The following is a 16,870-nucleotide window of genomic DNA, read 5'->3' on the forward strand; positions in this document are numbered from 1 at the left end:
AAGTTCATGAGGGATATTGGTCTATAATTTTCTTTTTTGTGGTGTCTTTACCTGGTTTTGGTATCAGAGTTACGATGGCTTGATAGAATGAGTTTGGGAGTATTCCATCATTTCCTATGCTCTGAAATGCCTTTAGTAGCTGTCTTAGTCATCTGGTGCTGCTCTAACAGAAGTATCACAAGTGGAAGGATTTAGCAAAGAGAAGTTTATACTCTCACAGTCCAGTAGGCTACAAGTCCAAATTCAGGGCTTTAGCTCCAGGGGAACGCTTTCTCCATCAGCTCTGGAGAAAGGTCCGTGTCATCAATCCTCCTTTGGTCTGGGAGCTTCTCTGTGTAGGAACCTCAGGTCCAAAGGACATGCTTTGCTCCTGGCACTGCTTTCTTGGTTGTATGAGGCTGCCGGGTGTTTCTGCTCCCTTCTCTCTTTTATATCTGAGAAAAGATTGCATTAAGACACTATCTAATCTTGTAGACGTCCTCAGTATAACCTCATCATAGTGATAGAGTTTACAACACATAAGGAGATCACATATAACCTCATCATAGTGATAGAGTTTGCAACACGTAAGGAAATCACATCAGATTACACAATCATATACAACACTGGGAATCATGACCTAGTCAAGTTGACTGATATTTTGGGGGGACACACTTCAATCCATGACAGTAGAAGTGGCGTCAACTCTTCTCTGAAAGTTTGGTAGAATTCCCTGTGAAATAATCCGGGCCAAGGCTTTTTTTTTGTTGGGAGTTTTTAAATTACCTTTTCAATATCTTATTTTGTTATAGGTTTATTTAGTTGTTTTACCTCTGATTGTGTTAGTTTAGGTAGGTAGTGAGTTTCTAGAAATTTGTCCATTTCCTCTAGGTTTTCAGGTTTGTTAGAATATAATATTTCATATTCTGCTATGATTCATTTAATTTCAGTTGGGTCTGTGGTGTTCTCACCCATCTCATTTCTTACACAGGTTATTTGCTTCCTCTCCAGTTTTTCTTTTGTCGGTTTGGCCAGTGGTTTATCAATTTTGTTGATCTTTTCAAACCATCAGCTTTTGGTCTTGTTAACTCTTTCAGTTGCTTTTCTATTCTCTATTTCATTTAATTCTGCTCTAATTCCTATTATTTCCTTTCTTCTAGTGCCCGAGGGCTTCTTTTGCTGCTCTCTTTCTACTTGTTCCAGTTGTAGGGTTAATCTTTTTATTTTGGCCCTTTCTTCTTTTTGGGTGTGTACATTTATTGCTATAAACCGGCCTCTGAGTACTGCTTTTGCTGTTTCCCAAAGGTTCTGGTAGGATGTGTTTTCATTCTCATTTGATTCCATGAATTTCTTTATTCCATCCTTAATTTCTTCTATAACCCAGTAGTTCTTGAGCAAGGAGTTGTTCAATTTCCATATGCTTGATTTTTTTCCTTGCTTTTTCTGTTATTGATTTCTACTTTTATGGCTCTATGGTCAGAAAAGATGCTTTGTAATATTTCGATGCTTTGGATTCTGTTAAGGCTTGCTTTGTAGCCTAATATGTGGACTATTCTGGAGAATGTTCCATGTGTGTTGGAAAAGTAAGTATACTTGGCTGCTGTTGGGTGGCGTGTTCAGTATATGGCCATTACATCAAGTTGGTTGATTGTAGCATTTAGATCTTCCGTGTCTTTATTGAGCTTCTTTCTGAATGTTCTGTCCTTCACGGAAAGTGGAGTGTTGAAGTCTCCTACTATTATTGTGGAGCTATCTATCTCTCTTTTCAATGCTGTTAGAATTTGTTTTATGTATTTTGGAGCCCTGTCTTTGGGTGTGTAAATATTTGTTTTTCTTATGTCCTCTTGGCGTACTGATCTTTTAATCATTACGTAATATTTGTCCTTATCCTTTGTGGTGAATTTTACTTTAAAGTCTATTTTGTCAGAGATTAATATTGCCACCCCTGCTGTTTTCTGAGAGTTGTTTGCTTGACATATTTTTTTCCATCCTTTGAATTTGAGTTCGTTTGTGTCTTTAAGTTTAAGGTGTGTCTCTTGTAGGCAGCATATGGACGGATAGTGTTTTTTAATCCATTCTGCCACTTTCTGTCTCTTTATTGGTGCATTTAGTCCACTTACATTCAACGTAATTATTGAAAGGTATGAGTTTCGTGCTGTCATTTTGATGTCTTTCTTTTGTGTACTGTTGACAGTTTCCTTGTTCCACTTAATTTTCTGTGCTGAGTCGTTTATGTATTTACTTTTCATCTTTTTCATTGTTGTTGATCTTGTATTTGCTGAGTCTTTATATATATGCATTCTTTATTTTGATGTGTAGGATTGTTAGTTTCCTTTGTGGTTACCTTAATATTTACCCCTGTTTTTCTAAGTTTAAACCAGTCTTTTCTTTATATCACCTTGACTTCCTCTCCATATGAAAAATCCATATCTACATTTTTTAGTCCCTTTTTTCTTTTAATGTTGTCATCTTTTACATATTGACATCTCTGTTTCCCTATTTTTAGTGTTTTATCTTTGATTTATTTTTGTGACTTCTCTATCTGGGTTGATATCTGGTTGCTCTGTCCTGTATTCTAGTCTTGGGTTATCTGATGTTTCTGATTTTCTAACCAGAGGACTCCCTTTAGTATTTCTTGTAGTTTTGGTTTGGTTTTTGCAAATTCCTTAAACTTCTGTTTATCTGGAAATGCCCTAATTTCACCAACATATTCGAGAGACAGTTATACTGGGTATATAACTCTTGACTGGCAATTTTTTTCCTTCAAAGTTTTATGTATGTTAACCCATTGCATTCTTGCCTGTGTGGTTTCTGCTGAGTAGTCCAAGCTTAGTCTTATTGCCTCTCCTTTGTAGCTGACTTTTTGTTTATCCCTAGCTGCTCTTAAAATTCTCTCTTTATCTTTGATTTTGGTCAGTTTGATTATAATATGTGTTGGTGACTTTCTTTTGGGATCTACCTTATTTGGGGTTCGATGAGCATCTTGACTAGATATCTTCTCATCTTTCATGATATCAGGGAAGTTTTCTGTCAACACATCTTCAACAATTTCCTCTGTATTTTCTGTTATCCCCCTCACGCCCACCCCCTTCTGGTTCTCCAATCACTCTTAGGTTATTTCTCTTGACAGAGTGCCACAGAATTCTAGAGTTTCTTCATTTTAAAAAATTCTTTCATCTGACTATTCCTCAAATAAGTTGATGTCAAGTGCTTTACCTTCAATGTCACTAATTCTATTTTCTACTGCCTCAATTCTTCTTCTATGACTTTCTATTTAATTGTCTAATTTTGAAATTTTATTCTGGATTTCTGACTGCTGTCTGTATGGATTCTTGCAGCTTATTAAATTTGTCATGATGCTCTTGAATAATCTTCTTAAGTTCCTCTATTGCTTTGTCTGTGTATTCTTTGGCTTTTTCTGTGTTTTGCAAGATCTCCTTCCTGATCTCTTGAAGAGTTCTGTATATTAATCTTGTGTATTCTTCCTCTGGTAATTCCAAGAAATTCTCTTCCTCCTGGAGAATTTCTTGATTCTTTATTTTGGGAGCTTGCTGAAGCCATCATGGTCTGCCTCTTTATGTGATTTGATACTGACTGTTGTCTCTGAGTCATCAATAAGTTATTATACTTTATTTATTTTACATTTGCTTACTGTTTCCTAGCTTTTGGTTTGTATTGTTTTGATATGTCCAAATAGGCTGTTCATGTGAGCTAGTTTGATTACTGATGGCTTTGAAGCTCTAATGTCCTGTGACCAAGTGGTTAGATCTGTTACTAAGTATGTGAGCCCAGGAGTCCGGTAATTTTCTTGTATGGCTTCAGCTCAGGTGTCCAGGTAGTTGGTCACCAAATGTGTGGTGCAGGCTCTTACCTACAGTCCTAGACAGGCATGGGTAATTGTGGTAGGCACAGGTATCCAGCTACAGTAGGGGGTCACTCACTGAGCAAGGCAGGAGGCTGATGGCTGGCCCTGAGTGTCTGGGAAGAGGGAGTTTTGTAGCCAGACAATGAACACCCAGAACTGTTGGATGTAAGGACTGGGGAACACCACTTATTCTTTGGCCATTGTTGTGGGTGGCTAGTGGCATGGTTGGAGCCACCAGTCCTCAGGCCCCTGATGTGGGCAAGTGAAGAACCTGCTTAATGGGCAGAGTAGTGACAAATATCACAAACCTACCACTTCAGAGCTGAAACAGTTGAAGTTAGACTTCACGTATATACCCTGTTGTACTGTGGTAATGAGGGACTATGCTGTTGAAATGGGCCCACATAAGTCTATGCAGGGGTGAAATGCATTCAAATTCCATAGACCCCTTGTGCCTCTGCCTAGGCAAAGGAGCTGTGCCAACCCTGAGTTCCTGGCTTAGGGGAGATAGCAGCTTATTTTTTCCCTGTTTGTTAATTTGTTCCCTATCCAAGGCCAGGAGAATGGCTCAGGGCACATGACAGCTCCTACTTCCAGCCCAGGGAACTCAGCAATTGCTGAAGCTGGCCCAGGACTCAGTGCTGAGCAGGGCAGGGGGAGGTAAATGGGAGAAAGGTTTTTCCAAAATGGGGTGTTTTTTGATCCACGTGGTAGGCCAGATGCAAGTGATTATCTTTAGCCGCTTGAGTGATGCTTTTCACTGGTTCTGGATGGCCAAGTAGACTCTGCCACTGGGTTTCTCCCAATGTGGAAAACGCTTCCCAATTGCCACTGCTTGCCTCACTGCGCACACAAGCTAATCCAGCCTGAAGGGCTCCGGGTCTGGCATCTCCTCGCTGCTTCCGAACCATCTCTCCCTCCTCCACCACTCAGTCTGATTCTTCAACTTTGCCTTTGATGTTCAGGGCTCCTAGATTGTCATATACAATCAGTTCACTTGATTTTTCAGGTCTTTGCTGTAAGAGGGACCATGGGAATCATCTGACTACTCTGCCATCTTGCAGCATAGTGTTTTTGAGGCTCATTCACTTTGTAGCATGTATTAGTCCTTCATTCCTTTTATGGCTAAATACATTCCTTTGTATGCATGTACTCCATTTTGTTTATCCCTTTCATCTGCTGATGGCCATTTGGGTTGTCTCCACCTTTTGCCTACTGTGTATAGTGTTGCTATGAACATTTGTGCACAAGTGTCTGTCTGAGTACCTGTTTTCCCTTGGGCTTATTTCTCCAAGTGGAAATGCTGGGTCGAATAGAAGAATTTTAAGGAGAACTAACAAGTGGCTTTTCTTTCTCTCTGTGTATATTTTTTTTCCTTTTCTTCCTCTCTCTCTTTCCTTTTGTTTCTGCTGCAGTGATGACACAGCATCCCACTGGACTGACACTTAGACCCAGCCCTCTGCCCCCACAAGACTCTCACTAGAGGCAAATGAACAATCTTTTGATTTTCTGGATGGAAAAAGAGAACTTGCAGGGCAAGTGCTGCCCCAAAACTGTCCTTCAGTAGTCCTTCATGTCCTGAAGTCCTGGGTCCCAGCCTTGGCTCTAGAAAAAATGCCTCCAGAGGCCAGGCGAGTGGTGCGGGGTCTGTGGAGCAGCTGGAAAACCCCATGCAAAGAGAAATAGCTGCTAGAGCTGACCAAACCAAACCAAACCCGTTGCCGTTGAGTCGATTCCAACTCATAGTGACCCTACAGAACAGAGTGGAATTGCTCCACAGGGTTTCCAAGGAGCGGGTGGCGGCTTCGAACTGCCAACATTTTGGTTAGCAGTCATAGTTCTTAACCACTGTGCTATAGCTGAAAATGTGTGGAATGAGCACCCAAGGCACCCAGAGGTTTGGAATGGTTTTTCCTTCCTCCAGCAGAAGGAGGAAACACAGACTTTTACGTGAAAACTCCATTTTTAAAATTGACTCAGAACTTTTTAAATTTTGTAAAAGCCAAACAAATCTCCAGGCAGACGGCAGCTGGAGAGTGGACTGTTAACCACTTCCTTTTGAGATACAGGGTGTGGTTAGTTGTTTTGTGTTTGAGGACCTAAAAGGAGGGGCCTGAGGAAGGAGAAAGAGAAGTTTCTCAGAACTGACAGGAGCTGTTGGGAGTGGGCATAGAGCCAGGGCCTGAGAGCAGGTCACTGAGCAGAGAGCCTTTGGGTACCTCAGCACCTTGCTCCTAGGGCTGTATGTTGAGTCACGGTCCCTCTTACTGTGTGATTTTCTAGCAAGTCTGTGCCTGGGAGACAATGCCCTCAGTCAGTCTGACACTGAGGAGTTGAGTGTCTTGTCATTTCTGGCTCCTGGAGACCTTGTCCTACTAAGCCTGCTTCCAACATGAGAAAATTCACCCCTTGACACTGCAAAAAAGCACAGTCCAACCACATCCCAGAGATTTAAGGGATTTCAGATTAGCGAATATAGAAGAGTCAGGAATGGTTATGAGCTTGCTACCTACAAGGAAACTCTGGTGGCTTACTGATTAAGAGTTACAGCTGCTAACCAGAACGTTGGCAGTTCAAATCCACCAGGCGCCCCTTGGAAACCCTATGGGGCAATTCTACTCTGTCCTATAGGGTCAGTATGAGTCAGAATCGACCCAATGGCAACAGGCTTGGTTTGGTTTTGGGACACACACCTTTGGGGAGACAGGAGAGGGTAGATCACTATTAAAAGTTAAATCCAATTAAGGAAGTTCCCTTAAAATCTTAGCTACATTTCATTACCCATATTTTATCCTCACAACAGCCCTGTTAAGTAAGGACGATTATTTGCTCCATTTTAGTGACAGAGAAGCCGAGTCTATAGAAGCTAAGTGACTTGCTTAAGTTCGTAGCTGGCTGTCACTCTAAGCTGAACAGTTTGAATGAAAGGTCTGTTATCTTCACCATTATGCTCTATAGCAGTCAGATTGGGATTCAAAGCATGTGTCAGCCAAACTTTCTGGATTACCTTTGGACTTGAAATTCAGGCCTCACACTTGAGATAAGATTTATCCCCATTAGCCTCAAATTGAAAGTACACTGCACCTCACTTACCAACCTGTCCTAGCACCAGCAACCAGGAAGTAGACCAGCAACCAGGAAATAGACCAGCAACCAGGAAGTAGACCAGCAACCAGGAAGTAGACCAGCAACCAGGAAGCCAACCAGCAACCAGGAACCAGACCAGCAACGAGGAACCAGATCAAACCAAAACCAACCCCACTGTAGTTAAGTAGATTCTGACAAGCAGCCAGGAACCAGGCAGAGAACAGTTCTCACACTTGAAGTTGCAGGGCCCTCATTGGCTTTCCACAAAGTCCTGCCCCCAGAGTCCAGTTTCGAATTGGCCCCAGGATCTCTGGGAAATGTAGTTCTTAGGCCTCGGGGCCCCACCTGTCTTATTCAAAACTGTTCATTGAAAAAGTGTGCATACATGACTTCCTGTGAAGGGTGTGACCTTGTATTTGACACAGTTCCTGCTCAGGGTGTGTGAAAAAGGCTTCCTATGTGTGATGTGGAGGTGAGAGCATCACAGGGTCAGGGAAGGGCTGATCCTTTAATCTAGAGCAGGCAGGAGGAAAGAATGGAAGATTTTCACCCTAGGGCATACTTTTGTTATTAATTCCTGAAAGACCTCTCTGTTTTTATTTTTCTTTCTTTCATTTCCCATTCCCACTCACTCTCATGCCCCCACCCAAAGGTACCCCTAGTGATCATCTGCATCATGCCCACTTGTATGGTATGAGGTAATAAGTCCTGTGGTTTTGTGTTTGCATGTGTTTTGAATACATATAAATGATGTTGTCTGTAAGTTTTGCTGTTTATCATAGTTTGCACTCTAAACTATGTTTTAAGGAATCAATTTATGACACTATTCTTGCCTTGTACTACAGCCTCAGCCCCTACTGTTCCAGTATATGCACCTGTGACCTGCTGCAAGAACTTGTGAAACTCTACCTGAAGGCTTTCCCTTGGCCTATGCTTGGGTGGCTAGATGGACATACAAATTAATGGCCCTGGGACCAGCACACTGCCCATGATGATGGGAGTTGGAAGATAAATCCCCCTCCTCCCACTTCTTCCTCCTTGGGTGGGATTACTCCGAGACATGGACAACACTCCACATCCTAGTGTCCTTCCAGTGCGATTAAGTGGCATTTGTTCATGAAGGTAACCTGCCAAAGTTGTTGCTGTTGGTTGCAGTCAAATCAGCTCCAACTCATGGTGACCTTATGTATAATATATGTGCCATCTTCATGACTGTTGATACGTTTGAGTTCATTGTTGTGACTATTTTGTCAATCCCTCTCTATTAGAAAATACCTTCTTTTTGCTCACCCTCTACTTTACCAAATATGATGTCCTTTTATAGCAATTAGTCTTTCCTGAGAACATGTCCATAGTAAGTGAGCTGAAGTATCACCATCCTTGCTTCTAAGGGGGAGTCTCGTTGTATTTCTTCTAAAATTTATTTGTTATGTTTGCAGTCCGTGGTATATTCAATATTCTTCACCAACACTACAATCAAATGTATCAATTCTTCTTCTGTCTTCCTTTTTTTAATTGTATATCTTTCCTATGCTTATGATGTGATTGAAAAAACCATGGCTTGGGTCACTGTAGTCATCAAAGTGACATCTTTGTTTTTTAAAACTTTAAAAATGTCTTTTGCAACTGGTCTGCCCAATATAACATGTCATTTTATTTCTTGACTGCTACTTCTCTGGACTATGATTATTGATCCAAGTAGAACAAAATCCTTACAACTTCATTTTTTTCTTCATTTATCGTGAAGATGATTATTAGTCCAGTTGTGAGAATTTTTGTTTTCTTCACGTTCGGGCATAATTCCTACTGAAGGCTGAATAGTCTTTGACCTTCATCAGGAAGTGCTTCAAGTCATCATTTTCTGCAATCAAGGTTGTGTCAGCTGCATATCTCAGGTTGTTGATGAATCTTCCTCCAATCCTGATGCTATGTTCTATTCATATTTATTCAGAATACAGATTGAGTAAGTAGGTGAAAGGACACAACCCTGCCACATAATTTTTCCACTTTCAAATCATGCATTATCCCCTTGTTCTGCTCAAACAACTGCCTCTTGATCCATGTACAGGTTCCACATGAGCACAAAGAAATGTTCTGGAATTCCTGTTCTTTTGTAATGTTATTCAGAATTTGTTATGATACACACAGTTGAATGCCTTCATGTATTCCATAAAACACAGGTAAAAATCTTTCTGGTATTCTCTGCTTTTGGCCAAGATCCTTCTGACATCAGCAATAATATCCATCTTTTCACGTCCTCTTCCAAAACCAGCTTGCTTCTGGCAGCTCCTTGTTGATGTATAGCTGCAGTCGTTTTTGAATTCTCTTCAGTAAAATTTTGCTAACGTGATATTAATGGTATTATTTGGTAATTTCTGCATTCTGTTTGATAGCCTTTCTTTGGAATGGGCACGAATAGGGAACTCTTCCAGTCGCTTGGCCAGGTAGCTCTCTTCCAATTTTCTTGACATAGACGAGTAAGTGCTTCCAGATTGCATCCATTTGCTCTACCATCTCAATTGGCATTCAGTCAATTCCTGGAACCTTGTTTTTTGCCAAGGCCTCAGTGCAGCTTGAATTTCTTCCTTCAGTGCCAGCAGTTCTTGATCATGTGCTACTTTCTGAATTGGTTGAATGTCAACTAATTATTTTTGGTGTTGTGACTCTGTATTCCTTCCATCTTCTTTTGATGGTTTCTATGTTGTTCAATTATTTTGCCTTTAGAATCCTTCAGCAATGCAACTTGAGGCTTGTATTTTCTCTTCAGTTCTTTCAGCTTCAGAAATTCTGATCGTGTGCTTCCCTTTTGGTTTTCTAACTCCAGATTTCTACACATTTCATCGTAAACTTTACCTTGTTTCTCAAGTGGCCCTTTGAAATCTTCTGTTCAGCTGTTTTGCTTCATCATTTCTTCTGTTTGCGTTAGCTGCTCTGTGCTTACAACCAAGTTTCAGAGTCTCTTCTGACACCCATTTTGGTCTTTTTCTTCTTTCCTGTTTTTTAATGAGCTTTTACTTTCTTCATGTATGATGCCCTTGATGTTTTCCTTTAAGTCTTCTATTCTTTGGTCATTAATGTTCAGTGACTGAAATCTATTTTTGAGACGGTCTCTAAATTCAAGCGGAATGTATTTAAGGTCGTACTTTGGCTCTCGTGGACTTGCTTTTTCTTCAGCTTCAGTTTCAACTTGCACATGAGCAATTAGTGGTCTTTTCTACTTCAGGCATTTGACTTCATCTTGACCAATGATACTAAGCTTCTCCATCAATTCTTTCCACAGATATAGTTGATTTTGAATCCTGTGTAATCCATTGGTGAGGCCCTCATGTATAGCCATCTATTATGTTGTTGAAAAAAAGTATTTCTGATGAATAAGTCATTGGTCTTGTAGAATTCTACCATGTAATCTGTGACCTTAATTCTATCACCAAGGCATCTGTTCCATCTACTGATTCTTTTTCTTTGTTTCCAACTTTTGCATTCCAATTACCAGTAATTATCAAGTTATTATCAATTTTGATTGCACATTAGATCAATTTCAGATTGCAATAAATCGTAAATATCTTCAATTGTTTCATCTTTGGTGTTCGAGTTTGTAGTGTAAATTGAATAGTGGTCATAATAGCTGGCCTTCCTTGAAGATGTATGGATATTAACCTATCACTTACCATGTTGTACTTTAGAATATATCTCCAAATGTTCTTTTTAACGATGAATGTAATGCCATTCCTCTTCAATTTGTTGTTCCCAGCATAGACAATACGATTGTCAGATTCAAAATAGCCAATAGCACTATGCCACCAGGGCTCCAAACAAGCAAATAAACTCCTTGAAAAACCAATTTCTCACCATATCACAGTTCATGTTGTACCACAGAATCATTCAGGGATGCTGGCTGCTCTTTTGTTCTTCTTTCATTTGTGTCCCAACTCTCCTCTATGTCCTAGGTGTCTTTTCCATTCAGCCAGTGGAGAAAGAGAGCAAAGAGCACACCACCAGTTGTGGCTAAGCCTAGAAGTCGTGCATGTCATCCTCACTCTCCTTCCATTGGCTAGAACTGGGTCAACATAGTTATACCTAACTTCTAAGGAGGGTTGGTGATGTGGTCTAGCCTGTGCCTACAAAGAAGAGGAGAATAAGGTAAGCACTAACCGTCTCTGATGATTGATACAAGTGATGCATTTGTACTCTCACCCTGTAAAAACAAAGTGACATTTTGCATAGCAGAATAGAGTCATCTTTGAATGACTGTTATATGTTTGGTACATAAGCACCCAGATATTTTGCTAAGTATTTTCATACATTTATCCTTATAGGCACATATTGTATAGTTTTGTGTGTTCCTGTTTTGTACCAGTGGGATCATACTCTAGAAAGTATGATCTTTATAGACTAATATCTCTGCTTCAGATTCCCATGCCCATCTTCTCAGCTCACTTGGATCAGACTTCCATCTCCACCTACCCAGGAGACTGCTGTTGTCAAGGTCACCAATGATGTCCATGTTATTAAATAAGACAAATTCATATTTTTATTATAATTCTTTATTTCTCAGCAGCATTCAACACACTTGACCATTTCCTTCTACTTGAAACACTTTTTCTGTTTGTCTTCCACGATTCCACTTTCTCTTGGTTTCCCTATAACTCACCGGCTGTATCTCTTGTTTAGCTGGCCTTGTCTTTTCTCTTCCACCTATAAAGGTTTTAGTGCCTTAGTTGTGGACCACTTTCTCTTCTCAATGTCCAGATACTCTCTGGGTGATCTCATTCATTATTATGACTTTTAATACCACTCAAATACTACTTAGCTTCCTGCAGAGAAAATCACCTAAGAAAAAGGTTTGAATGAAATTTTTCATTGGTGAGTGTAATCTAGGGTGCAAGAGTTTGAGAAATGGGTGGCAAAGCAGGGAGGGAGGGAGAGCCAGTACTTTCCCAAGTCGGCCACCTTTATGTTCCACTCATTTTTCCATCTCATTTCTCCATTAAATATTCCTAATATTTCTGGTTTGGGCATGTGTATGGGCTGAACAGGCAACCGGGGCAGCAGTATCAACAGAGAAGTTCCAGGGCAGGGACAAAGAAGGACGTAGAAATTTCTCAATCTGGTATCACGTTCCCATATTAACAAAATGGTACAGGAATAACTATGGTTGCTAAAAGCCACTGCACTGGAAATGATTAGCTGTGCCACTCTCTTGATACCTAGTCACATGCTACCATGTATTGGTTGAAATCGCGCCCTGGGAACCATTAGGCTATTTGGAGGCAAATATCATATCTCATTTTTCTTTGTTGAATTCCAATCCCAAATTATACACGTGTTATTTTGTAAAATGTAGACAGAGGATAAATGCTGGTTGAATTTAATAGATGCACGATACACACTGGCTGTCTCAGGGGCAATCCTAACATCCCAAGCAGCCGCAAGACTACTAGAATGAGGACCCCAACCAGTAGTATCAACTCCTCTGTGGGTCCTATGTCCATCTAGTCTGACTGAGCCACATACGAGACAATCAAAAATGTTGGCAAACGAAACTGTTTACTGACAGAAAAGAGACAACAAACAACAGGAAGAGTTCCATGGTGAGTGGTCCCCTCTGGCTCAAAAAAAGGCTGTCCAGGCAGAGACGGAAACCCTCTAAGTGTGCTCCCCCACTTTGCACAGTAGGTGAGGGACCAGCTAGTTCCTCCCTTAGCCATTTTTATATTCTGAGGGATGCGATTCACTACAAAGATTTTCCAGCCTGACTACCGGCGGAGTGAATGGTTGGACATGGGGGTGTCAGCCTGGAATGTAACACTTTAGCCCTGCTAGCTATCATGCTTTCATTGAATGAGGAAGCTTGAAGAATTGATGCCTTTGAATTATGGTTTTTGCAAAGAATATTGAATATGCCATGGACTGCCAGAATAAACAAATCTGTTTTGGAAGAAGTACAGCCAGAGTGCTCCTTAGAAGCCAGGATGGGGAGACTTTGTCTTATGTACTTTGGATATGTTATCAGGTTGAACCAGTCTCTGGAGAAGGACATCATGCTTGGTTAAGTAGATGATCAGCGAAAAAAAGGAAGTTCCTCAATGAGATGGATTGACACAGTGGCTGCAACAATGGGCTCAAACATAGCAATGACAATGAAGATGGTGCAGGACCGGGCAGTGCTTCATTCTGTTCTACATAAGGATGCTATCAGTCAGAACCTACTAGACAGCACCTGACAACAACAACAAGTTATCAGGTATGTGTGTGGTTTGGTGACTGTTTGTTCCTGAAGCCATTGAATGTCAGTAGGGAAGGAGGAACTACAGCCGTTTGGGCCCTCTGAGGGACGGCTTCTTCTCAGTGGAAATGATCTCCTCTATATTGTATTGGAAAACCTGGTGGTGTAGTGGTTAAGCGTTTGGCTGCTAACCAAAAGGTCAGTAGTTTGAATCTACCAGATGCTCCTTGGAAACCCTATAGGGCAGTTCTACTCTGACCTACAGGGTCAGTATGAGTCGGAATCAACTTGACGGCAATGGGTTTCTTTTGGTTTTTATATTGTATTACCATATTTTTTGTGAATGCAACATTGAAAAATGTTAAAGATTTTCCAGCATAAATCACAATGTGTCCCAAGATAACCCCAGGCTGCAATAATAAAATGCCATTACTATTATTAATTTTGAAAAGGTGTATGGTTATGTTTTATTAAAAAATTATCATTTAACTATATGTACTGAAATTTTTATAGGTGAAAAGACGATTTAATGTCTAGAATTTTTTTCACAATAATTTGGGGATACAGAAGAAATGCAATAGGCCATTGGTTGAAAGTTGATGAGCTGGGTGATTAATACACAAGACAAGCTTAGTGTTATATTCTTTTTACTTTTGTATATGTTTGAAATTTTCAAAAATAAAAACTTTCAAAACTTGAAGTAATACTGATGACCGTTTTTTACTTCTTCCTCTAAATAGTAAAAAATTGGTCACCAAGTTTGGGCACAAGTTTTTTCTGTAAGGAAATACTGAACAGATTCTTCAGCACTTCGTTTACTTCATCCTCTTTTAGGGTCTTAAACACTACCAGATCCATATTGTCCTTATAATTGAACCTTCGAGAGGTGAGGGTGAGGCCCACTAAACAGTGAACCCCTTCTTGTGTCTGCAAGGAACAAAAAGATTTGCTTGTAAACACAGATGCTGGAGATGTCTGAAGGAACGTGTTCATGGAGGCAAAATCTTCAATTGTTCGAGGCTCAAGAGTAAAAGAGTAGATTTTTCGGTATTTATTCTTTTCCAGGAGATCAGAATTAAGAAATTCTTCATTTGGAATGCACTGCTCTCTTCTGATTTGGTCCAGGTACCAGATTCCTCCCTCTTCTCTCAAGCGGAAGATGCAGGGTATCTGAGGTTGATCCTTCCCAGGAATTAGCTCCAGAGGCTGCCACATCTGGTAGGAGCGTCCAAAGCCAGCATCTGCTATGTAGTTTCTGCCATCTATGGTCACTTGCAACAGAAGGTGAATCATGTTATTGCTATACCTGTCATCTGGAGTGCTGTAGACATAACCTCCCAACATTGTGGTCTCAAAACCCATTGTAGTCAGAGCCCAGTACAGGAGATAATTGACCTGGAGACACCACCCACCTCGCTTCCCCCTCACAATTTGTTCAAAAATGGTCTTTAAGTCCAACTTCATTTCTTCTTCACAATGGATGTTGAGGTTCTCAAAGGGAATGGCTCGGATCTGGTGTTGAAGGATGTCAGTTAATGTTTCCAAGTCCAATGTCTTCCTAGAGTCTGTATACCCAATTCTTTCAAAATATGCTTCAAGGTCCATGATCTCCTAAAGCAAGAAAACAAAATAAATAAATAAATAAAATGACTTTTGTGCTTGGATTTTCTTGAGTAGGCTAATTACAGCTATAATGTGTTTTTAATACACCTACTCCTCACTTATTGACTATCTTGTTATCTGGTATTCTGAATTTACAACAACAGTAAAACATCTACTATCTGACTATTTTGCCAGTTAACAATGTACATCTGGCAGAAACGAATGCCGAGGTGCAAGGCTAGAGTAACGCAGGCTTTGATGGTTAAAGTTATGTGTCAGCATGGCTGGGCCATGATTCTCAGTGGTTTGGCAGTTATGTAATGATGTAATTTGGCAGTTATGTATTCATGTAGTCATCCTCAATTTTGTGATCTGATGTGGTCATCCTCCATTTCACATAACGCACATTTTTGGATAATAACCTGGTCTTTGGAGCCTAACCATGTCGATAAGTAAGTAGTGGGTGTATTTCGTTACAAACAATGGTTATAAATATCTGTAGTAATAATTCATTGTTTAGTGATTTTATGTAAGAATTACTTTCACTGTAAGTCACTTAATAATCTCAGTAACCCTGTAAGTAAAGTAATGTCATCTTCACTCTTACTTCCTCCATCTTTAAAACATAGGTAAATGGAAATCTAGATTAAGTGACAAGCCAAATGACAGCTTATATATGTTTCTTTGGTGATGAATAAAATGTAATTGTAATGATATTAATTAAAAGAGGAATTACAGAGGCGGGGCCAACATAGTGTCGTAGTCAGACACTTCCGGTAGTCCCTCTTGCAACAAAGACCCTAAAAATCAAGTGAATCGGTTATACGACAATCTAGGAGCCCTGAACATCAAAGGCAAAGTTGAGGAATTGGACTGAGTGGCAGGAGGAGGGAGAGATGGTTCGGAAGTAGCGAGGAGTTGTCAGACCTGACCCGGTGACAGCCTGAGCCCTTCAGGCTGGCTCAGCTCGTGGTGCAGGGTGAGGTAAGCAGCGGTGCTTGGGAGGTGTTTTCCATACTGGGAGAGACACAGCAGCAGAGATTCTACTCAGCTATCCAGAACCAGTGAGAAGCAGTCCTTGATCAGGGGAAGATAATCACTTTCATCTGGTCTACCACATGGATCAAAAACACCCCCCTTTGGGAAAAACTTCTCTCCCATTTACCTCCCCTCTCCCTGCTCTGCACTGGGTCCAGGAAAGCTTCAGCAAGTGCCGAGTCCCCTGTGCTGGTAGTACGACTGGTCATGGGCCCTGACCCATTCTCCCAGCCTTGGAGAGGGAACAAATTAACAAACGGGGAAAAAATAATATGAAAGCTCCCCTAAGCCAGGAACTCAGGATAGGCGCAGCTCCTTTGCCTAGGCAAAGGCATAAGGGGTCCACGGACTTTGAGTGCCTTTCCCCCTGCAGAGATTTCTATGGGCCCATTTCAACAGCATAGGCCCTCATTACCACAGTACAACAGGGAATATACCTGAAGTCTAACTTTAACTGTTTCAGCTGTGAAGTAGGAGGTTTGTGACATTTGACACTGCTCTGCCCATTAAGCAGTGTCCTCACCTACCCACATCAGGGGTCTGACTGGTGGTTCCACCCATGCCACCTATGCACCTGTGACATGGGCCCAAGAATAAGTGCTGCCCCCCAGTCCTTACAGCCAACAGCACTGGGTGCTCATAGTCCAGCTGAAAAACCCACTCACCTATATGCTCTAGGGAATAGGGACACGCTTTCCTCCTGGACACTCGAGGGAGGTCGTGGGCCCCCTGCCTTCCTCTGTGTGTGATCCCCTGCTGAAGCCGGATGCCTGTACTACCACCAATCACCCATGACTGTCTAGGACTGTAGGTGAGAGGCTGCAACACACACTTGGTGGACTACTACCTGGACACTTGAACTGAATCCATACAGGAGGAGTGGGTGGACTCCTAGGCTCACAAAGTGGCAGCTCTGACCACCCGGTGGCATGACATTGGAGCTTCAGGGGCACTGGTGATCGGGCTACCTCACACAAGCAGCCTATTTGGGCATATCAAAACAAAACAAAACAAGAAGCTAGGACACAGTAAGCAAACATAAAATAAATAAATATAATAACTTATTGATGGCT

At 41.1% G+C, this 16,870-nt stretch overlaps 2 protein-coding genes across 7 annotated transcripts in view; both read right to left on the reverse strand.

The window, feature by feature from the left end:
- The window catches only part of LOC101354440 (arylamine N-acetyltransferase 1-like), an 18,843-nt gene extending 11,705 nt beyond the window's left edge, over positions 1-7,138 (reverse strand). For 2 of the 5 annotated variants that reach the window (XM_004382095.2, XM_023736666.1), the window contains exon 1: positions 6,938-7,135. The gene's annotated coding sequence lies outside the window, so the exon portion shown is untranslated. Of the gene's footprint in view, positions 1-6,937 lie in introns of all 5 variants that reach the window. The other 3 variants (XM_023736671.1, XM_023736670.1, XM_023736667.1) reach the window with 3 other exon arrangements.
- Positions 7,139-13,421: 6,283 nt separating this feature from the next.
- LOC101354690 (arylamine N-acetyltransferase 1-like) overlaps positions 13,422-16,870 on the reverse strand; it is a 12,863-nt gene continuing 9,414 nt past the window's right edge. For both annotated transcript variants that reach the window (XM_023736673.1, XM_023736672.1), the window contains exon 2: positions 13,422-14,768. In XM_023736673.1, the coding sequence (XP_023592441.1) occupies positions 13,890-14,762 (873 nt within the window). In that variant the 5' untranslated portion in view covers positions 14,763-14,768 and the 3' untranslated portion in view covers positions 13,422-13,889. The remainder of the gene's footprint in view (positions 14,769-16,870) is intronic.

Source organism: Trichechus manatus, unplaced genomic scaffold (assembly GCF_000243295.1).
Source record: "Trichechus manatus latirostris isolate Lorelei unplaced genomic scaffold, TriManLat1.0 scaffold00090, whole genome shotgun sequence".
Classification (NCBI taxonomy): domain Eukaryota; kingdom Metazoa; phylum Chordata; class Mammalia; order Sirenia; family Trichechidae; genus Trichechus; species Trichechus manatus.